General features: G+C 33.1%; 4 protein-coding genes and 1 pseudogene across 4 annotated transcripts; 3 read left to right on the top strand and 2 right to left on the bottom strand.

Moving 5' to 3' along the window:
- Nucleotides 1-2,539: 2,539 nt before the first annotated feature.
- Nucleotides 2,540-8,474, top strand: LOC110642136 (DNA replication licensing factor MCM3). The gene is made up of 17 exons (XM_021794081.2): nt 2,540-2,749; nt 2,847-2,944; nt 3,305-3,513; nt 4,035-4,165; nt 4,244-4,482; nt 4,582-4,818; nt 5,019-5,173; nt 5,256-5,464; nt 5,579-5,744; nt 5,820-6,022; nt 6,225-6,284; nt 6,372-6,461; nt 6,631-6,812; nt 7,184-7,255; nt 7,421-7,553; nt 7,732-7,832; nt 8,060-8,474. The coding sequence occupies exons 1-16, from the start codon at nt 2,687-2,689 to the stop codon at nt 7,789-7,791; spliced, it is 2,307 nt and encodes a 768-aa protein (XP_021649773.2). The 5' UTR covers nt 2,540-2,686; the 3' UTR covers nt 7,792-7,832; nt 8,060-8,474.
- A 725-nt stretch (nt 8,475-9,199) lies between these two features.
- On the top strand, nt 9,200-11,304 carry LOC110642137 (pentatricopeptide repeat-containing protein At3g14730). Its single transcript, XM_021794082.2, has one exon. It carries the CDS (start codon nt 9,320-9,322, stop codon nt 11,222-11,224), a length of 1,905 nt encoding a protein of 634 aa, XP_021649774.2. The 5' UTR covers nt 9,200-9,319; the 3' UTR covers nt 11,225-11,304.
- A 744-nt stretch (nt 11,305-12,048) lies between these two features.
- LOC110642127 (urease accessory protein G-like) lies at nt 12,049-13,565 on the bottom strand (annotated as a pseudogene).
- A 560-nt stretch (nt 13,566-14,125) lies between these two features.
- Nucleotides 14,126-16,432, top strand: LOC110642138 (uncharacterized protein ycf23). Its single transcript, XM_058141063.1, has 9 exons — nt 14,126-14,424; nt 14,543-14,608; nt 14,721-14,795; nt 15,048-15,110; nt 15,231-15,290; nt 15,477-15,566; nt 15,671-15,778; nt 15,917-16,039; nt 16,164-16,432. The coding sequence occupies exons 1-9, from the start codon at nt 14,221-14,223 to the stop codon at nt 16,293-16,295; spliced, it is 921 nt and encodes a 306-aa protein (XP_057997046.1). The 5' UTR covers nt 14,126-14,220; the 3' UTR covers nt 16,296-16,432.
- A 215-nt stretch (nt 16,433-16,647) lies between these two features.
- On the bottom strand, nt 16,648-20,747 carry LOC110642140 (high mobility group B protein 14). The gene is made up of 8 exons (XM_058140578.1): nt 20,574-20,747; nt 20,488-20,510; nt 19,933-20,049; nt 18,597-18,628; nt 18,437-18,483; nt 18,252-18,296; nt 17,094-17,182; nt 16,648-16,948 (listed from the first exon to the last, which is right to left on the bottom strand). Exons 1-8 carry the CDS (start codon nt 20,745-20,747, stop codon nt 16,882-16,884), a joined length of 594 nt encoding a protein of 197 aa, XP_057996561.1. The 3' UTR covers nt 16,648-16,881.
- Nucleotides 20,748-21,683: the final 936 nt, after the last annotated feature.

The following is a 21,683-nucleotide window of genomic DNA, read 5'->3' as shown; positions in this document are numbered from 1 at the left end:
TCTAAATAAAAGTATCATTTTAATATTTTTTAACTAAAACTGATCAATTTTAATTTTTAATTATTTTTTAATACTATCTAATTAATATATTTAAAAAAATAATTTTCTCCGTAACAATTTTAATAGTAATACCAAATGGGCCTTATGTCTCTCTTGCCTTTCTCTTCTCTCACTCTATTTTCATCTCTATCTTTCTTCCTCATCTGTCTCCCTCTTTATGTCTCTATATTAACATTGAAATAATTTTTTTTTTTATAAATAATGACATTTGAATTAAATTAAAAATTGTAATTAAAAATTAAAATTCTTATAAAAAATATTGAAAATTTAATTTCTTCTTTTATTTGAATACTTTTCATGTATTAATTTTACTTAATAAAATATAAATTTCATGAATTAGTTAAAAAAAAGTGGCTTTTACGTTTTCAGCTCCTATTATATTCCTTATTGGAAATTTTACTAAAATTTATTAATATTTTTAAACTTTAATAATTTCACTATTTATAATCTTCTAATACAATTTAAAATTCTGAAAAAAGGTCATGCAATATTCTAATTAGATTATTAGTTATTAATATATAAAATAATAAAAACTTGCTATAACATGTGCATAGGCTTTTGCAAATAATTAATCATCTACTTTTCTAAATTAAATAAACGAAACCATAGTTTTTATTTTTTCTAATTAAATTATATTTATATAATCCTAGTCATGTTAAAATTATAATTATAACACTATTCATCTTTTAAGTTATAATAAAATTAGAATTAAAAATTTTAATTTATATTAATTAATTTTTATAAATAACATAAATTTATAATATTACTTTAGTGAGTTCATAATAAACACATGAAAACAAAATTAATTTTAGTCTCATGGCTTTGGGCTATTTAGTTTAATGTTATTCTCGATGTTTTCTGCTCTAAAAAAAATAAATTTTAATTACAGTTGTGCATAAATTAAAATTTGACTTTATTGATATTTTTAAATTTATTTTACATTTCATATGTTAATATTAGATTGAGCTTTTTTTAAAAAAAATAATTTATCATTCATTAAGTTTAAATCTATGTTATTATATTTAATTATAATTTATTATATTATATAATTTTTTAAATATTAAATAAAATTTTATATTTTTTAGTTCACAAATCGATTACTTATTTACATTTTACATAAATTGTAGATATAAACTCTAATTATAAATAGTAACAATTCCATCTTAAACATTAAAAAATAAATGATAGATTATAAATAATATATATAATTTATTTTAAAAATTTAAATAGAAAATAATGAATACAAACAAAGAGAACAAATCGCCAATTAGAAGAAGGTTATTTAAACAAAATTAATTAGTATAAAAAATCATGTAATTCACGATAAACCATGGAAATATGGTTCCTTTTAATCAATAATAATTTTATTTTACATAAAAATAAATTATTTATGTTTCAATTAAATATTAATTTTAATGTTAATAAATCAGTTTTTAAATGTAAATAATTACAGCTTATAATAAATCAAATGACAACAAAATTTAAAAAACATGAATTAAAAATTTCATATTCCAAAGGTACTATTGGCTGAATTTTTTTTTAAATGAATTTAGATATAGTAGTATTAAAATTTTCACTAAGTAATTATAAAATAGATATTGAATTTTATTAGAATTCCTTAAAAATTGTAATTTATATAAAATTTATTTTTATTTTAACTATAGAATATAATTTTAAGTTTTAAGTAAATGTATAAAATTTATCATATCCATTTTAATTGATTTTATAAGTTTGTTCTCTTATTAATTTGTATTTATATATATTATAAATTATTACAAGTTTTATATATTTTTTAATTTTAAATACTTAATCCTATTTTTTTTTTAATTTTCAAGTTTTATTTTAAAATTCCATGGTGTTTATATTGTTTAAAGAAACTCATTTTGATTTATATTTCAAGTTTACTTAAAAAAAAAAAATCAAGTTTAAAGAAACTCATTTTAATTTTTTTAATGAGAAAATCATTTTATGAAAAAAATTTGTTTTTTTAAATGATATTAAGAGTTTTATTTTCAATAAGTTTATATATCTATTAAAAATGAGTTTAAATCCTAATAAAAATAATAATTAAGACAATAATATTTTTTATATATAAAATATTATGTTATAATATTAATTTAATATTATAAATAATATAAAAATTAAGGATACTTCTATTGGTTAAAAAGTTCATCCTTCATTGATGCATTTATATATATTATAGGTTATAAATAAATAAATATGAATTTATATTATAAAATTATTACTTGAAGTAAAATTATAATTAATTAAAATTTTATTATCAATAAATATTAAAATAATATAACAAGTAATTAGGAACGCCAGAGCAAAATCACTAATGGCAAAAAAAAAATCACTAACAATAATAGAATTTAAAAGGAGAGAGAAAAGGCCCATGGACTATGATGCAAAGCCAGCCCGCAAACGACACCTATCAGTGAGTAGCTCACTTCCCGCCAAAACAAGGGTAGTCGTCTCCCTCTTTCCCGCCAAAACCCTTCCCTTCGCACTCTAGGGTGCCAAAGGAGCTCACCTTGCGTATGTTATCTACTTTCCCATATCTATTTCTTTCTTTCTTTCTCGCTCTACCGAGTGTTAGCTTGTAGATTCCGATCAGGGCTCAGAGATGGCGACGATGGACGATAGAAGCAGTCACAAGCGAGCATTCTTGGAATTTCTTGATCAAAATGTATCTCTCCTTAACCCCCTCTCTTTTTATACATGTAATGAAATGTTCAATCGTGTGCTTATATGTGTAATCAAATGTTAATTGATGGATGGATCAGATTTACAAGGATGAGATAAAGGCCATGATCAACCACAAGCGTCGCCGCCTCATCATCAATATCTCTGATCTCCATTCTTTTCAGGACTTTGGTCCCAGGTTTTCTTTTCTTTCCTTCCAAAACTATACCAAATCAATCAACCTGTAATGTCTAAAACAAATGAAATGAAAATGTTCTAAAGCTGAGTTTGTTATCTTATTGGGGGAAATCATATTGATGAAAAACGCTGGTCTTAATTCATCCAAACATTCCCCCAATACCAGATTAGAGCGAATTTTAGCTCCACAAGTGTCTATTGATTATGGGATTTCAAGATATGAGAAATTTGGGCTTTTTCCCCATCAATTGAGTCTTAATTTTTGGGTTTTATTTAGTGTGTAAAATTTTTCCTTATTCTAGTTTTCATTTTTGCCTTAAGTTTCCTTATACTGGTCTGATCTTTTTCTTCTGGATTTTAGGATTCTTAAGAACCCGAGTGAGTATCTGCAACCATTCTGTGATGCAGCCACAGATGTGGCTCGTAGCATTGATCCTAAGTACCTGAAGGAAGGAGAGCAAGTTCTTGTGGGTTTTGAGGGCCCTTTTGTCTCTCGCCGTGTCACTCCAAGAGAACTTCTATCTGAATTTATTGGTTCCATGGTCTGCGTTGAGGGCATTGTTACAAAATGTACTTTTCTTTTTATGAATGTCCCGTTTACTTTTTCTTACATCCTAGGATTCACTATATTCTGCTATCTAATTCCTTTTTTTCCCCTTCATTCGTTTGTCATTTTGGTTCACATAAATTGATAATTTAAGTTGAAAACAGAATACATAATTTTCCTATAATTGTGAAACTAGGATCTCATTCTGGATGAATGAGTTTATCATATGTTATGCTTACTGAGACTTGTAATGTGAAGATGACTTTTGAATACAGTGTTAAACTGTTAATGTACACGCCAGAATATTTCACTGTATGTTAAGCAGCAGCTGTGCACTTTTGCTTTGTTTTGCCTAGTGATTTCTTTAGTTTCTTCTTCTTATTATAATTAAGTGTGAGTGACTGAATCAAGAAAATGATGCGCTTTTCAATATGCAACATTGCTAGTTGTAGCTACTGTTGCATTTTCACTAGAAAGTGTTGAAGTGCCAACATAAAGAATGAATCTAGAAATGCATAAATCCAATCTTATGCTTCACTTTCAGGTTCTCTTGTAAGGCCAAAGGTTGTCAAAAGTGTTCATTACTGTCCTGCAACTGGGGATTTCACAACTCGTGAATATCGCGACATTACATCTAATGTGGGTTTGCCCACCGGTTCCGTGTATCCGACAAGGGTATTTCTCAAAGTCCTTGACTTTTATGGTTTATAATCACCATTAAAGGAATGCCTTTCATGTCAAAGTTCCATTCAGGATGACCATGGAAATTTATTGGTGACTGAGTATGGTTTGTGCAAGTACAAAGATCATCAAACCTTGTCAATGCAAGAAGTGCCCGAAAATTCTGCTCCTGGTCAGCTTCCACGAACAGTGGATGTGATAGTTGAGGATGACCTGGTTGATTCATGCAAGCCTGGAGATCGTGTGGCCATTGTTGGGATGTATAAAGCACTTCCTGGAAGAAGCAAGGGTAGTGTGAATGGAGTATTCAGGTAGAACTAACAGAACCACACCTACTGCTTAAACCATTTTCTTTCTTGTGATATTATAACTTCCTTTTTGAAGCTTAACAAAGGGGTCTTGACGTGCAGGACTGTTCTCATTGCTAATAATGTTTCTTTGCTCAACAAGGAGGCTAATGCACCAATTTACAGTCCAGAAGATCTAAAGAACATCAAGAAGATAGCTGAAAGGGATGATACTTTTGATCTACTAGGTAATTCACTGGCACCGTCAATATATGGGCATTCTTGGATAAAAAAAGCAGTGGTTTTATTGATGCTTGGTGGAGTGGAAAAGAATTTGAAGAATGGAACCCATTTACGAGGGTGAGTTACTTATCATTACTTTTGTTAGAATTTTATGTTACGGATTGCCATTGAATAAAATGTTACTTTAGTTTCATACACTTGGATTCAAGGCATCTTATTTCTTGGCAAGCTTCTGTTTGATCCGAGGATGCTTCTTAATGATGCCCCAGCATAGGATTCCATTTTTAATCATACCAATTAATGTTTTGTTCTTTTAGTGACATTAACATGATGATGGTCGGTGATCCATCTGTTGCCAAATCTCAACTTTTAAGAGCAATAATGAATATTGCTCCCTTGGCCATATCAACCACTGGTCGCGGTTCTTCTGGTGTAGGATTGACAGCTGCTGTTACTTCTGATCAAGAAACAGGTGCTCTGCCTCTATAAGCAAGCATCTATTATCTGTATTTTTTTTGAAAGAATTTCATATAATATTTTTTAACTTTTATCAGGAGAAAGAAGGCTGGAAGCTGGAGCCATGGTTCTTGCTGACAGAGGTGTTGTCTGTATTGATGAGTTTGACAAGATGAATGATCAGGATCGTGTTGCTATACATGAAGTTATGGAGCAGCAAACTGTTACCATTGCCAAAGCTGGTATTCATGCATCTCTGAATGCTCGATGTAGTGTGGTGGCTGCTGCGAATCCCATATATGGAACTGTAAGTGAGAATTTTGTTATTGATTCTAACACTATTACCTGTAAGCAATTGTATCCTTGTATATTGATGTTTTGATTGCTTACTTGAACTTCTGCTTGTTACATGGATGCACAGTATGACCGCTCATTGACACCAACAAAGAATATTGGACTTCCAGACTCTTTGCTCTCTCGATTTGATTTACTGTTCATAGTATTGGATCAGATGGATCCTGATGTTGACCGTCAAATTTCAGAGCATGTCTTGCGTATGCATCGATACCGATCTGCTCTTGATGGAGGTATGTAAACTATTCTGTTCATCAACTAAGCACAATTATAATAAATGCTAAACTGAAAAATCTTAAAAATTTCAGGTGAAGGGACACTTAATGGGGGTCTAAGATATGGAAGAGAAGACGAAGGTGATGCTGAGTCTTCTGTCTTTGTTAAGTATAACCGAATGCTTCATGGGAGGAAAACAGAAAGGGGCCGGAAGCGTGATACTCTTACAATCAAGTTTCTTAAGAAGTATATCCATTATGCAAAACATAGGATTCAGCCTGAGCTGAGTGATGAGGTCATTATGCTTTCACTAACTTTGTACTCTGCGATTTGATATTTTATCCTTTCTAGCAAGATGTTTGTATGCCACTCCTACAGTTTACATCAAAATAGACTTCTCTCTTGGGGAATAATTTGATGGTTCTTAAACTTGCCTACTCATACCATCTAAATGTAGCATAGCTAATGCAGGGTTAATTCTAAAATTTTGTCCTCAGGCATCTGAACATATTGCAACCGCATATGCTGAGCTTAGAAGTGCTAGTTCAACTGCAAAGGTCTGTTTGCAATTAAACATACTTACAGCTGCTGCTATGTTCAATTTTTTTTTTTTTTCTTTCTAATATGATTCGTGGTCTTTGTAGACTGGAGGAACACTTCCAATCACTGCCAGAACCTTAGAAACCATAATACGTCTCTCCACTGCTCATGCCAAATTGAAGTTGAGTAGGAAGGTACTTAGTTTTATCACTCTTTAATTGTGAATCTTATCAATGTGATTGTTCGAAATGTGTTTCCATTTTAGTCTTTCAGTTACCACCAGTTCATAGGTCATTATCTTTGGGATTGGTGTTTATGCATGTCTTCCATGCTCTTTAGTGCATGATTTACTTGCCTCGGCAGGTTTCCAAGTCTGATGTTGAAGCTGCCCTGAAAGTTCTAAATTTTGCAATATATCATAAAGAGTTAACTGAGATGGAGGAGCGTGAACAAGAAAGGGAGGAAGAATTAGAGAGAAAATGCAGAGCTGAACGTCTTTCTGATAGAAATGATAGAGATGACTGCAATGCTGTTGATTTAGAAGGGTGAGTAAATTTTGCAAGAACATTTTGCTTGTAAGATTTTTTCTTCCTTTTTTACGATAGTGTTTCAAGGATGATGGAATGGACATCTTTGTATCAACTGTTTTTTCACTTTCTAGACTATGTTAACATTGAAGTATTTGTTAAACTAGAGTCGTTCTCATTCACGAGAAAAACTGGATAAGCCCATAATTGAGAGTAACTTTTATATTTTTGTATGTCCCAACATGCCTTGAATTTAATGCTATGACTTGAATAAATAGCTTCATATGAATTTACCTTATCATTAACAATTTGGCGGGCATCATTGCAATTTCAAATTTTCAAGATGTAGCACACTGTAATTTAACCATTTTTTGGATTATTATGGTCAGTCCAACGACAGATGCCATGGAAGTAGATGACCCGCCTGCAGGGCAAGCCACCACTGAGCTATCTCCAGAAAGGTAAGATACCAACATGCAGAATTGGGTTGAGCCCCCGCCTTCTCCACACAAATATATATATATATATATATATATACCGTCTGCTTCCTATTGACCTGCCATTTACAGCTCAAAGTTCGCTGATTTAATGCTATTTTTACTACTTTTGGGGCTCCTTCCTTGCAGAATTGAAGCCTTTAATTCTAAATTTCGTGAGCATATGCGCTATTTGGATAGTATAACCATTGACGACCTAGAGAACGCTGTCAATATGGGAGGTCTTTGTTACTCAAGAGAAGAGATAATGTTACTATTACAGGTAAAGTTGATCCTTCTTTAGTTTTGATTCGAATGGAAGAGTTTGTGAATTTTGTTGCAGGAATTTTGTAAAATTTTTGGCAAATTGGGTGGCCTTCCTCTTCCTGCTCCCACTTAAAGAGTTCGAATGTATTTAGATGGGGCAGTGTGCTTACTTCAAACTATTTATAATTTCGCAGAAACTGCACGATGAGAACAAAGTGATGATATTTGATGGAAAGGTTCATATGGTGATATGATATCATGAATATTAAGAACAGCATTGGCAAATATTAAGCAGGTACTGTTACTTCAGTTCACTAATGTTTGTCTAGACATTTCTGATATTTGTCCCAATTACCCAGAAGGCTATTTTTGCAAGCATTCTGTTTACCTTGTTTCCAGGAATCTAGTAGTCAACCCTTGACGTATTTGTTCATTTTATCTCATGTTCTGTTGGATTTTTGTGTTGAAATTTTGTTCGCTTTCATTGGTTATGGACTTGAGAAATGAATTTCACTATTTTAGGGTTATGGGAATTTGCTGATGAAGCAGCCATCTTAGGACAATGGCTTGAGGTTGCAAACGCAGAGACGCAGAGTTCATGCATATGATTCCCGAATCCCGAATCTAGAAGCAGAAGTGGAAGTACTTAGTAAAACTGCCATAGCAATAGTTAGGCAGTATATATATATATATATATATATATATATATATATATATATATATATATATATATTCCATAGGAAAGTAAAAAAGAAAAACCTCTGTGTCATTTTAATCATGTCAGTTCCTTGGAAAATTTTAATCATTTCAGTAAGGAATTCCTAGTATTTAAGACTGGCAACTTTCTTTTTTCTTGTTTTTTCGTTGCCCTGTATCAAAATGGATGACCTTGTAAATATCGTTGTATTAATATTAAAGGTGCTGCTCGTTATGTTTCTGATGGATCTCTTGTTTGGCTTTGGATTGATTTTCACTTTCAGAATAAAAAATATTCAAGATTTGTTTTGGTATTTAAGCTGAAGTTGCTGTCAAAATTGAAGTCGTCATTTTCTTTATGATATATTTTATTCTTTCGTCCTATTCTTAATTTTCGTTCTTTACTTTTTATAATTTATTCTCAAACTTCTGATTATAACCATAAAATCATCCTAATAAAACTATCACTTCAATTGCCATGGCCACTCCTTTGATCCTAAGAGCCTCTCTTCTTTGGACACTAGAAGCCCACACCAACGCTCTAAATTATTGTGATACATGTGTATCTCACTAATAAAATTCAGCGCCATGCTCTTGCTCTTAAATTAAAGAAATATATATATATTTTTTTAAGAAATGAGTGTAGTATTTTATTTAATGTGCCGGGCACTGTACAATTTGCGCTTTCACTAAACCCTTCGCTATTTCCTTCTCTATCATATCTAAAGTCTCATCTTCTTCTATTAAGATATTCCTTCTGACTATTTCAAGTGACTTTAAAAAAAAAAAAAAAAACACTTAAAATGCAACAGTGAAAGTGTTTCCAAAGAATTTCTAATTATAATTTATTGAAAAAAAATTTATTTAATTTTTATATTTTAATAAAATTAATTATGCCCTTTACTTTAAAAAATACATTATTTATTTTCTTTAAAGTTTATAAATTATTTAGCCTCCGCAATTATTTTAAAACAACGGCGCGAATTAAAATAATTATCTTTTAAAAAATTATTCCAGTTCCAGTTCCCGGCTTCCAGCCAACAGCCAAAGAGTGCAGCTTTACACTCACATGGAAATCCCTGTTAAATGAAGAAAGCAACTCTGGTCTTCAAAATCCCAACAACCAAATTCCCTCCTTGTACCTTTTACTTCTCTTCCTCATCACTGGCGGGCCCACCTTACAATCTCACTACTTGTTTTGCTTCTTTCAAACAATGTATTCTCGACAAGAACCTCAAGAAAGGCCAACAACTTCATGCCCAGCTGCTTATTACTGGTCTTCAGGCCTCCTCTCCAGCATACACCACCAGTCTCATCAACATGTACGCTAAATGCAATTTAATGAACCAAGCCCTTCTGGTCTTTAACAGCACCCCTGATTATGATCGTAATGTTTTTACACACAACGCGATCATTTCTGGGTTTGTTTCCAATGGGCTTCCAAGATATGGATTTGAATTTTATAAAGAGATGAGAAGGCTAGGTGTTTTGCCGGATAAAGTTACTTTTCCTTGTTTAATTAAGGGGCTTTGTGAGATTATGGAGGTTTACGAGGTGAAAAACATTCATGGCTTGGCGTTTAAACTTGGGTTGGAGTTGGACGTGTTTGTGGGTAGTGCTTTGATCAGTGCCTATTTGAAGTTTGAGTTAATGGATGAGGCGCATGAGCTGTTTGATAGAATGCCTGAAAGGGATGTTGTGTTGTGGAATTCCATGGTTAATGGGTGTGCGCAGACTGGTAAGTTCAATGAAGCATTGGGAATTTTTAGGAAAATGAGGAAAGAGGGGGTTACAATAAGCGGGTTTACAGCTACTGGGGTTTTGTCAGTTTTTGCTGTGACCGGGGATTTTGATAAAGGGAGGATGGTTCATGGATTTGTGATAAAAATTGGGTTTGGTTCAGATGTTTCCATCTGCAATGCGTTGATTGATATGTATGGGAAGTGCAAGTTTGTTGCTAATGCATTGGAGATTTTTGAAACAATGGATGACAGGGATATATTTTCATGGAATTCAATTATATCTGTTACCGAGCAGTCTGGTGATCATGATGGAACTTTGAGGCTTTTTAATAGGATGTTTGATGATGGGATTTGCCCTGATTTGCTTACTATTAAAACGGTTCTTCCAGCTTGTTCTCATGTGGCTGCATTGATGCATGGCAGAGAGATTCATCGCTACATGATTGTAAATGAGTTGGCAAAAGATGGAAAGAGTGGAGATGTCAATAATGTTCTACTGAATAATGCCATCTTGGACATGTATGCAAAATGTGGGAGTATGAGGGATGCTCACTTGGTTTTCAATAAAATGATCTGTAAGGATGTGGCATCATGGAACATAATGATCATGGGCTATGGTATGCATGGTTACGGCAATGAAGCCTTAGGTCTGTTTTCACAGATGTGTGATGCAGGAGTCGAGCCCAATGAGGTTACATTTGTAGGTGTCCTGTCTGCTTGCAGCCATGCAGGTTTCGTGATCCAGGGGCAAGAGTTTCTCAGGCAAATGGAATTGAAGTATGGCGTGGTTCCAACCATAGAGCATTATGCTTGCATTATTGACATGCTTGGTCGTGCTGGACAGCTTGAAGAAGCTTACAAATTGGCCCAAACGATGCCTGTTAAAGCAAACACAGTTGCGTGGAGAGCTTTGTTGGCGGCTTGTCAGCTCCATTGTAATGCAGATCTTGCTGAGGTTGTGGCACGGCAGGTGTTTGAGCTTGATCCTGGCCATTGTGGTAGTTATGTATTGATGTCAAATGTTTATGTAACTGCTGGTCAATATGAAGAAGTGTTGGATGTTAGACATACAATGAGACAACAAAATGTGAAGAAGGCACCAGGGTGCAGCTGGATTGAACTTAAGAATGGCTTGCATACTTTTATTACCAGTGATCAGACTCATCCTGAAGCCAATTGTATTTATTTAGTATTGCATTTATTGACCTCTCGTCTGCGTGAGCAAGGATACATGCCTCACCTATGCTAAATGGTTTTAATGGAAATTTGTTTGAGATTTTTTAGTCTATCCTCTCCACAATCGATGGGAAAGAAAATAAACATTCTTGATGTGAAAGTTTGTTTTTGGTTTGCACTTACAGAGAATCGCTTTTGTTGGCCCTTATTCTGCAATAACAAGTTAAAAGCGGAATTTGATACAAATGTTCACAAAGAAGGTGAAGATCAATCTCTGCGTATGCACCAGAAGAAGTTGTGTTGTGCTCAAACCACACATCTTAGTAGATGATTTTAGGGTCTTACATGGAGTCCGTTGTGAGATCCAATGCAATCTGGTACCATAAATGTAGTTTAGAAACGCACCGAATGAAAAGCAAACTCTCACCAGCACAGGTCACAAGCACAACCCTAGAGCTTTGGCTTGAAAAAGATCAAACATATATGGTGATAGTAAGTTCGCCCTTCTTCTCAGCCAAATTCCTAAAGCAGCAATGTAATTCACAATTTCCTTGGAAAAATACAAACAACTATTCAGCAGTGCTTAGTTCCAACAGAAAGTATATCGACATAGTAGCATGAATAATTAGTATATTGACCAAGAATCTTACTGAATGATCAAGAGGTGGGTGAGCAGACACTAACAAGATTCTTACTAACAAAAGAGTACAGCAGACTATTCCACAGGCAACTGAATGTGTACTATTGTACAAGGCTAAACTAAGACAATAATTTATCCTCTTCAGATGCACTTTTCATGTTCCCTATCTGATTTAAGTTTCTGTTTCTCATACTTCTGAAGAACCAAGCAGAGCAAATCCTTTATTGCAGAACACAGGTCACTTCTGAAAGAACCAATGCGCTAAGACAACTTTTGGAAGCACGGTTCAATGCTGCTTCTTCCCAGTTGCTCCTTCTCAGGCTTGTAAAATATGGTTCACAATTTCCTCTACACCAAGTCCATGCTTCACCTACACATATTATGTAGAAGAACAAAAATTATGTAGAAGAACATCTCCCCTAAAGTTAATTAGTGATTTTGTTAACAAATTTGTACTTTGGGTGCACAATCTTAAAGGCCAACACATGGACAATCCTGATGAAAGTTTACCTGAAATTTTTAATTTCATTTGTTGCCCCCCTATGAAAAAGTCATACGTATGATACAGGTGATTTAGACAACAAATTATGTAGTTGGGTACCTTATGAAACTACAGATAACAAACTATGGCATGTTCCTGATAATCAAATGCCATTAAAAGGGAACAGCGCATCAAACTCAGCTGAGCAAAGACAAATGGCCCACCATCCGTGCATCCCGCTCCATGACTGCCAAGTCAGCGCCGACTGCCGGTGCAAGGTTAGTCTTATTTATAACCTAGAATCATAGACAAATGAATCAGACTTCATGGTAAACGTATTTTTGAAATGGTCAATGTGATTGACATCGGACTTTGATACAAGAATATCAACAGCAGGAGAGCGGAAAGACATACAAGAAGATCCGCTTGGGTAACGCCAAGGCTACCCTTCCGAGGAATTTTATCACCACCGGATACATCTATTATATATATGATACAGTCGGCCAATTCCCTACAAAAGTTGGCATCTAAATTATCTGCACCAAACAAATTAAAGCAGAAGATGAACCTTCTCTGATAGATATCAGAATTGTAAAAACTTAAAATTCTAACAGATAGTTGCTCGTCTTAGTAAAATTTATTGTGGGTTATTTGAGAAAAATGGGTGCCAAAATTCTTTATCATTAACTTCACATTTTTCCCAACTTCTGACAATTATAGTGAAGTGTCATGCAAAATACCAACCTTAACTCAGTTATGATCAAAGGGCATTCACCCACTTATGAAATATGCATAATGAAAGGCACCTAATAGCAATTTATCTCCACCAGATTCACAAAGTAGTAAGTCTGCTTTGAATAATTTGGAAAGCTCCTCAAGAAGGCCAAGGTTAATGCTGATATCTTCACGAATTGCAGCACGAGGACAGCCTCCAGTTTCCACAGCTCGTATCCTTTCTTCAGGAAGTGCTCCATGCTTAATCAAGAATTCACCATCCTCCTTTGTGAATATATCATTTGTCACCTGAAAAACCGTTTCGCTCTCAAGCTACTTGCCATGAACTTAAAACAAGTACTATTAAAGAAAAGAACACATTCATAGATGATAATAAGCTATGCAATTCTTGCTTATAAGTGTGTTAAGATTTTCATTATCTTTTTAGCATGTGCGAATTGTATCATGAATTAAGATATACTCTAGCTGCCTTTCTGATGCAACGAGAATGGTGGTGGGTTTTAGTAAAGCTGTAGAAGGTGGGTCTCCTAGAGCAGAAGAGGTGGATTTTGAGGCCATAAGGTCAATTAACTGTTCAGTACAAGGCATTCAAGAAAAGTAACCTATCTGCCTTCGAACCCTGAGTTTCTTGATTCAACTATAAGGAGAATAAGTCCTCTTAAGACTTCAGGAGAGAATCTATAAGTTGAGCCAACATAATTTTGTACGTAAGTGAGCATGCAAAGCCTATCCTCAAGCAACTTGTAGCAAAAGAAATTTATTAAATTATATGTAATAATAAATTATTAACAATAAGATTTACATATTATTAAATTATATATAAAAATCAATAAATTTTAATTCAATGATATTAAAATTAATTTTGAGATTTAAAATTTTAATTTTAATTAAAATTAATTATATGAAAAATTATAGGTAAAATATTGTTTCGAATTTGAATTTCATTCCAAGTTGTAAAAAAAATTATATGCAAAATGTTTATTAATTTGAATTCTATTAGAAATGCAATTTTGATTTTTTTTTGGAGTGCTTAACTAATTAATTAGTAAACTGGAATTTTAGCAAATTGAACTGAAATGAACTCCTGATATTTTACAATTTTTCAGAGGCCATGAGGCAAAAAAATATCTTCCACTGGAAGCTGCCAATGTCCCTTATCTCTTCCCTACTTTTACTTCTCCCAGGATAGAGTGAGAGAGGCAGAAAAAGAAACATGAACTCCTTTTCAATCTTCACGCAAATTTCATCGTCTTCTCTCACTCTTCTCAAGCCAAACAATAACCCTCTTCTGGGAAACTTTCTTGCTTCCAAACCATGTTCACCTCTCAAGAGAAGAGCTTCTTCAACTACCAGAGCACTTCTCTCAGCTTCCAAAGAATCAGTGTTAAGGGATTTCCATGAACGAAGAGCTCTCAAGGTATGTTTACTTCGTTGATCAGATATTATAGAAATTGGATTCTTCTCTTGTAGAATCGCATCTCTTGAATTTGAATTGTATTCTAATTTTATTGTTGTTGAGAATATGTAATGCACAGATCATCTCAGGCTTGCATAATTTTAACAAAGAAAATGTTGCTTCGGTTGTTACTGCTGCAGACAAGGTTGGCCAGCTTCGCATTTTATTCTTTGATATATTGTTTATAAATGAGCCAATGAAAATCCTCTGCTAGGGTCCTTCTGATCCAATGTCATTGAATCTAATGAAATCCTCAGGGGGGAGCCACTCATGTGGATATAGCCTGTGACCCAGAATTAGTGAAGCTTGCCAGTAGCTTAACTTCTCTTCCGGTAATAAATTCTTCTTCAAAAGGTAGCGTGATTAATTTTTATAGATAATAATAATGCTTAATAATTCTTACTGGATTAAAACTTTTGATCTTCTGAATTTGAGTGAATTGTTGCATTAGTCAACCCATGGACTACAGCTGCAAGATACTCAGAAACCTTTGCTTTATCATTGAAAAATCATGATAAAGCTACAATTTGTTCAAAATTGTATATCAAAACTCTGTTTCTGATTTGGAGATAACCCATTTCCAGGTCTGTGTTTCCTCCGTGGATCCAGAAGCATTTCTGGCTGCAGTTGAAGCAGGAGCACTGATGGTTTGATCACTAACTCATTGTCCGATCATTTAATTTAGCTTTATAGCACATTTTCAATGAAATTCTGCCTAATTTATATGGAAAATAAGAATGCAATTTATTGATGCATAGCCTTTGTAGGTGGAAATTGGGAATTATGATTCGTTTTATGATAAGGGAGTAGTTTTCTTTCCAGAGCAGGTATCAAACAAAAACATAATTTTTTTTTACTGCAGCCTTCTCTGTTTTTTCTGCAAATAACTGAGAGCTCTTATCACCTTCACTGCAATTCTTATTTCCTGAAATCATAATCTTTTGAATCCCATTTGTTATGAAAAGCTTTTTGTATTGTTTCTCTTATCTTAATTTTAGAAGTAATTTCTGCAGATATTAAATCTAACAAAGAATACCAAGAGGATCCTTCCATCTGTTACACTATCTGTGACAGTTCCACACACACTAAGCCTCCCTGACCAGGTAATAAACCGTCCTTAAATATATTTCTGTTGTGAACTAAGAGGGTAAATATATCTCTGTTGTGAACTAAGTGGGAATTTGTTTATTTGTTTCTTTACAAATAGGTCAAGCTTGCAGAGCTTTTGGAACAGGAAGGTGCTGACATTATACAGACTGAAGGAGGAAAATGTTCTAATCCTTCAGAATCTGGTGTTCTTGGTCTGATTGAGAAGGTAACGTGGAAGAAAATTGTGTTTCTTGAACATGTGGTGAATCCGCTGACTGAAATTTATACAACCTAGCTCGCGCTCTGTATTTATGACAATTTTATTTGTTTCAAGTAACATTTCTGCAACCATCGGTAATTCTAGGCAACACCAACCTTGGCCGCAGCCTATTCGATTTCGAGAGCTATCAAAATTCCAGTAATGTGTTCATCTGGACTTAGTGCAGTAACAGCACCAATGGCAATCACAACAGGGGCTTCTGGTGTGGTAAGCAATTAGTGCACCATTAGTTAGATATAATTTAGTTTGATTATTACATAGCTATAAGAATAGCTAAAGAGATACTATTCCTGAGGTATAAATTACTCACATTAGCCACATTTTATCACAGGGCGTGGGCTCAGCAGTAAACAAGCTAAATGATGTGGTTGCAATGATCGCAGAGGTTAGAAGTATTGCAGATTCATTAGGCATCTCAGCTGATAGACATACCACACCTGAAGAGAGAATTTTGACATTGTAAAATGTAGTGTATTTTTTTTGTTTATTTAGGACCACCAGGGAACATCAAGTTTTCCGAGGGAACCACAAGTAGAATGTCAAAAAATCCTTCCAAGTGGTTAAATAGATAATGCAATAATAAAATTCCTGCTTCTGTTAGTTAAGCAGTATAAAAGAAAAATTATGCAAAGATTTGGAGAAATGGCAAGATACCAGCAAGGATAGTTCCCAGGCAAGCATGTCAAGCTGCATATGGTTATTAATATTGCTTACTCAATATAAAATTAAATCATAAGTGGTATGGGTAGGCCGGTTCAGCTTTGCATACCCTTGCAGACTGAAAAAAGTTCAATTCTCAGAGGAACAAGCTCAAATAACAATTCTCAATAGAAACTATATTTTTCACATTCACTTAACGTTAATTCATATTAATCGTCAAATCTGCTCTGTAATCACCTAGATGCAATTGCCTGGTAGCAATTTACACAATTACACAAGGATGATACAAACAACTTCAATAAAGAGAAGACCAAAGTGGCTCATAAATTGATGTACAATTTTTACCCTCGTGTACCTCCTACTCCTACTGAAGCAATGACTATCTAATACTACAATCCCAAAACCTCACTCATCAAACTCAGAGTCATCCTCAGTTTCTTCATTTTCACCCTTTTCCTGCAATAAATGTCACTTGATCATATTACAACTGTGATAAATAGGCATAAAAAAGATAACCAGTTTCACAGTAAAAAGCATAAGATGCATAGCAAGTCAAGTGTACCCTTTTCTTAATATAAGATGCATAGCAAGTCAAGTGTACCCTTTTGACCTTTTCTTAATATATTCTGCCATGGCTTTATCAAACACGGCTCTTTTCTCCATTGCGATGTCATAATATTTAACCTTATCCTATCACAGGCAGAAAATTTCAGTTACAAGGCTATTCTGATTGGCAGATGGGGCTGTAAAGATGAAGTTGCAAAAGGATAGGTTCATTGCAGTGGCAGTAGGGTTCTCGTTTCAGATCTATTTCCCCCCCAAATGGGGCTAGGATTTCTACTTTGGCAGAACTAAGGATCCAAACCAACCTTTATTCTATGACTAAAACGAAAACATGCCATAAAATAAATCCTTCATATATGGAAAAGAACACTACTGTAGATACTAAATAGGAACAAAATAAACTCCTAAGTAATAAAATCCTATGTTTCTTAGATGCAAAGGATTTGATAATTTCCATTTTCAACAGATAAAGTCGCACAAAGTAAAATCTTCAATATCTCAGGATGTCTCAACTTTATTTATGATCTCTACAAGTCATTGTCATACACAGAGCTCAGATTTCTTTGTATCCATGACATTCCATACTATAAAAAGGTTCAGGTTAGTCATAATACTCACATTCTTGATTGGCAAAATAGAAAGGTAAGGTAACTTTTAGGAAGGTAAGGTTAAGTATTTAACCTTGATATGTTTGAGGAGAAGGTATAGTAAATAGTGGGTAAGTATACATATCTTATATGGTTGTAAGGCAAAGTAAAGTTACAAAAATATCCATATCATGGAAAAAAAAAGTAGGTTATAAAGTATGGGTAAAAAAGGTTTTACAAATAAAAAGGAAAACCTTGCCTCCTCAACCCACGAAATTTGGTGGGTTGAGAAGTGGGTGGTTTCGAAGCTTTTAAAAAACCCTCAAAAATCGTACTTTTTAATTAGTACCTGCTCCCAAACAAAGAGGCATGATTACCAAACCTTATAAAACCTTGGTTTTCCTTCAAAAACCTCCATCCAGAAAGAGCATAAGAGTCTCAGACAAACCATTGCAACTAATATATAACTTTGCCTAGATGAAATTAATCATACCCTGGCAATTGTTGGAAAGCATACTTTGGCTCCACCCTGTTGGTGCTCTTTAGTGTTATTTCACTCATCAAAAAGGCATATGCATATGTATTGGAAAAATATAGTGAACACAAACCTCATAACTCATCGTTTTCCACTTCTCACCACATGCCTTCCCAATCTGAAGGATATTACATAATTCACTCACAAGTGAATGAGAAAAAAGCCTTCGCGCACGCGCACATGTGTGTGTGTGTGTGTGAGAGAGAGAGAGAGAGAGAGAGAGACCAAGCTAAGTGATACTTCAAGAAATAAACATACATCACGCATTGACTTGACATCTGGGTTCTGCTCTTGAAAATCCTCACCTCAAGAAAGTAAAATTCAGTTAGCATTAGCAGTGAAAAAAATTTTTGTGGTTGTACACATATCAAACAAAACCAGTCAGTAGTAAACTAGAACTTACAGGAACAAGTTCAACTAAGGCAATACTGATGATTTTCCACATACATGCTTAAGAATAGCAATGAAAAGCAGGATTAGAAAAGTGTACGAAATAGGAATGTACGATATGAGACAGAGCCCAACAAATTAGGTTCAAGTTGTGACATGAAATTAGCTAATTATTGATAAATGTAGTGGGAAGACCAAAAATTAATAATGTTAATGTTGTGCACCGTTGATAAACTGTAAAGAAATAAAGCAAACATACAAAATAACAATATTTACGTGATTCACCCTTTCAACAAAATGCTACTTTTACGGACATGCCATCTTTCACTTTCAGTAACAATGAATCACCAATTACAAGCTCAAATAATACCACCCATCAACCGAATTACGACCAAAAGAATCCACACTACATAACATAACTGCTCATAGTAAATAAATTAATTAATCCTCTCATTCTCCTCTAGACATAACTCAATATATTTACTAGTACAACTACTACATCACAAAGAGTATCTTTAACTATATGGGCAATAGCACTCTTACCAACAGACAAGAATTCTTTCCTCTTGAATTTTATGTCTTTTCTACACTTTAAGCCGAAGCCTCTCTCCACTGCAATAATGGATAAAATCAAATCCTCAACAATTGACAAAGTCCCTTTCTATAATGAGCGATAACCTCCCTCCATGGATAAAACCACTCTCCATGGATGGACGAAACCAAATAATCTTTCCACCATCCTCCTATTTATAGTGTTAATTCCCTCAATCCTAATCCGATTAGGAGTACCACTCAATTTAGGAATAATACTAAAATAAGAGTTTTACTCTATATAGAAAAAAGTCCCTATTCAAATCCTACTAAGATTTTGAGTCATACATCTAATAGTTAATAAGGCACCTAGCTTAAGAACAGTAAAATGATAGGTGCACAAATAACAAAAACACACAAAAATGAAAGATTAAACAAAGGTGAAGCTATAGCCATTGAGCCCTGCAAACTAAACCACGCTTATTGGAGAGCAGTTATTTGATAAACAATAAGATATTATCATTTCAACAAGTAAAAATCACGCGAATGTTTACTGTCTCATACAGTTTCTCTTTTACTTAGCATTTGTGTACACTTAGTACCATATTACACAGACAAAGTCGCCATAAGCATCAAGGGCTAATTAGGAAATCCTACAAAAACAGTGTAAAATTTTTAAAATGAACGTATTTCAAGACGATTGGCTGCCAGAAAGTATAAACACTAGTTTGTTAAGGTCTTCATTTTGTTGTTTAGCAGCCAGCAATTGACTAATGAGAATATGGGTTAAGAGACAAAAGGATTATAAGATTAAGAAGGAAAAACTCACATACAAGAAGAAGAAGAAAGCAGTCGGGGACTTCTTAGGCCTTTTAGTATCAATTTTCACACTTTTCTTCTTCGGCCTCCTCTTCAGCTTCATTGCTGACTTTGGTCTCTTCTCCTTATCACTGGTAAGAGGAAACCAAAATGTGAAAATTCCATCTAATTAGCAACACTTGGATCCCAACAATCCAAGTGGTATATTAAAACAAACAGAAAACACCCATCTTCAAGTTGACATCACTTGCATTTGGAACCCAGCAACGAAGTAAGAAAGAATTAAAAGCCATACTCGACTATGCCTACAATCTACAACAACTATTTCTCATAATCAAAATGGATTTTCAAAAGCAAGCAACCCAAAACCGCAAAAATCACAAAATTAGCAAAATTTTCTTCTAGTATATCTTATTCTCAATTTTTATTTCTGGGATTTTTTTTGATGAAGCCAAAGGCGAAGAAAATGATGACCACCGACAAAGCAAATGTGAAAGAGAAAAAAAATAAGAGAAAATAAGATAAATGCCAATAGAAATGGGGGAAGAAGAGAAGTGTGAATAATTAACCCTCGGAGATTTTTTTGATGGCGTTAGAAGAGGCAGAGGAAGCTGAAGAAAAGCGACGTTCCTTGGATTTTTGGAGTCTTCTTTGCCAAGTTAGCTGGTGGGCTCTTTCTTCTTTCTCTTCTGCTATTGCTGCTTCGCTTGGGCTTTTGCTGCTTGCAGACGATATCAACCACGAAACCAAGCGGACTGAAATGAAACGCTGCGTTTCGGCTCTTCTCCTTTTGCGGATTGGTGTGGTTCGATTCCGGTTTGAAATCCATTTAGGAATCATAATGAATTAAAATTTCGATACTTTTTGATGTTTTAATTCAGTTTAATTTAATTTTCGATACTTAATTTTATTTAATGTTCAGTTATTAAAATAATTTTACATTATTATTATTATTATTATTCCTTTTGAATTATAATAGATGATTTAGAAAAAAAATTGGTCTCACTTTATTCACTATTTTAGAAAATGAAAAAATATCAATTATTCTTTTCAATTTTACCCTCGTCTATTATTACTCATAATGCATTTATCTCTTCTTAACATATTTTCTACATTTTAATGATATTATAAAGATATTTTAATTAATTATTAGTATTTTTTATAAAAATAATGTTATTTAATCATTTCTATAATCCTTGTGAAAAACCTTAAAAAGCTATTGAAATGGGTAGAGTGTGAAACATAAATTATAATTTAATAAATTTAAGTGTCATTTTAAAAAACTTTTAAATCATATGAAAATAAACTTAACAATTATTAGATTAAATATTTATATTTAAATTTATATATTTATTATATATACTTTAATTATTTTACACAAATCTTAATATAATTATTTGATTTAACGGCTATTAAATCTATTTTTTATATGAGGTTTAGTTTCTATTAAATGCACTCTATATCTTTTAATTATTTTTAAATTATATAATTTTAAACTGAAACTACATACATAATTAAAAATTAAACATATTATGTAACTAAGTTACATATATAATTAAAGATTAAGCAAATTATATAATATTAAGAAAAAACATATTATATAACATAATAATATACCTGTAATTAAGAGTAATATATTCATAAATAAAATTATTATGAAAATATAAAGAACTAAAATATAGTATAAATTTTGTATAATCTATAATTATAACATATTTAATATAATAATTAAAAAATATATAATAATAATAATTTTGATTGCATA

This window comes from Hevea brasiliensis, chromosome 18 (genome assembly GCF_030052815.1).
Source record: "Hevea brasiliensis isolate MT/VB/25A 57/8 chromosome 18, ASM3005281v1, whole genome shotgun sequence".
NCBI classification, from domain to species: domain Eukaryota; kingdom Viridiplantae; phylum Streptophyta; class Magnoliopsida; order Malpighiales; family Euphorbiaceae; genus Hevea; species Hevea brasiliensis.
This window is presented reverse-complemented; position numbering and strand designations above follow the sequence as displayed.

Coding starts and splice junctions, on each gene's coding strand:
- LOC110642136 (XM_021794081.2), top strand. CDS start 2,687: ATGGCGACGATGGACGATAGAAGCAGTCACAAGCGAGCATTCTTGGAA. Junction 2,750..2,846: donor TGGAATTTCTTGATCAAAAT/GTATCTCTCCTT, acceptor TGGATGGATCAG/ATTTACAAGGATGAGATAAA. Junction 5,745..5,819: donor CCGATCTGCTCTTGATGGAG/GTATGTAAACTA, acceptor TAAAAATTTCAG/GTGAAGGGACACTTAATGGG.
- LOC110642137 (XM_021794082.2), top strand. CDS start 9,320: ATGAAGAAAGCAACTCTGGTCTTCAAAATCCCAACAACCAAATTCCCT.
- LOC110642138 (XM_058141063.1), top strand. CDS start 14,221: ATGAACTCCTTTTCAATCTTCACGCAAATTTCATCGTCTTCTCTCACT. Junction 14,796..15,047: donor GTAGCTTAACTTCTCTTCCG/GTAATAAATTCT, acceptor ACCCATTTCCAG/GTCTGTGTTTCCTCCGTGGA. Junction 16,040..16,163: donor CAACAGGGGCTTCTGGTGTG/GTAAGCAATTAG, acceptor ATTTTATCACAG/GGCGTGGGCTCAGCAGTAAA.
- LOC110642140 (XM_058140578.1), bottom strand. CDS start 20,747: ATGGATTTCAAACCGGAATCGAACCACACCAATCCGCAAAAGGAGAAG. Junction 20,050..20,487: donor CATCAAAAAAATCTCCGAGG/GTTAATTATTCA, acceptor TCCTCTTACCAG/TGATAAGGAGAAGAGACCAA. Junction 18,297..18,436: donor ATGTCAAGTCAATGCGTGAT/GTATGTTTATTT, acceptor AATATCCTTCAG/ATTGGGAAGGCATGTGGTGA.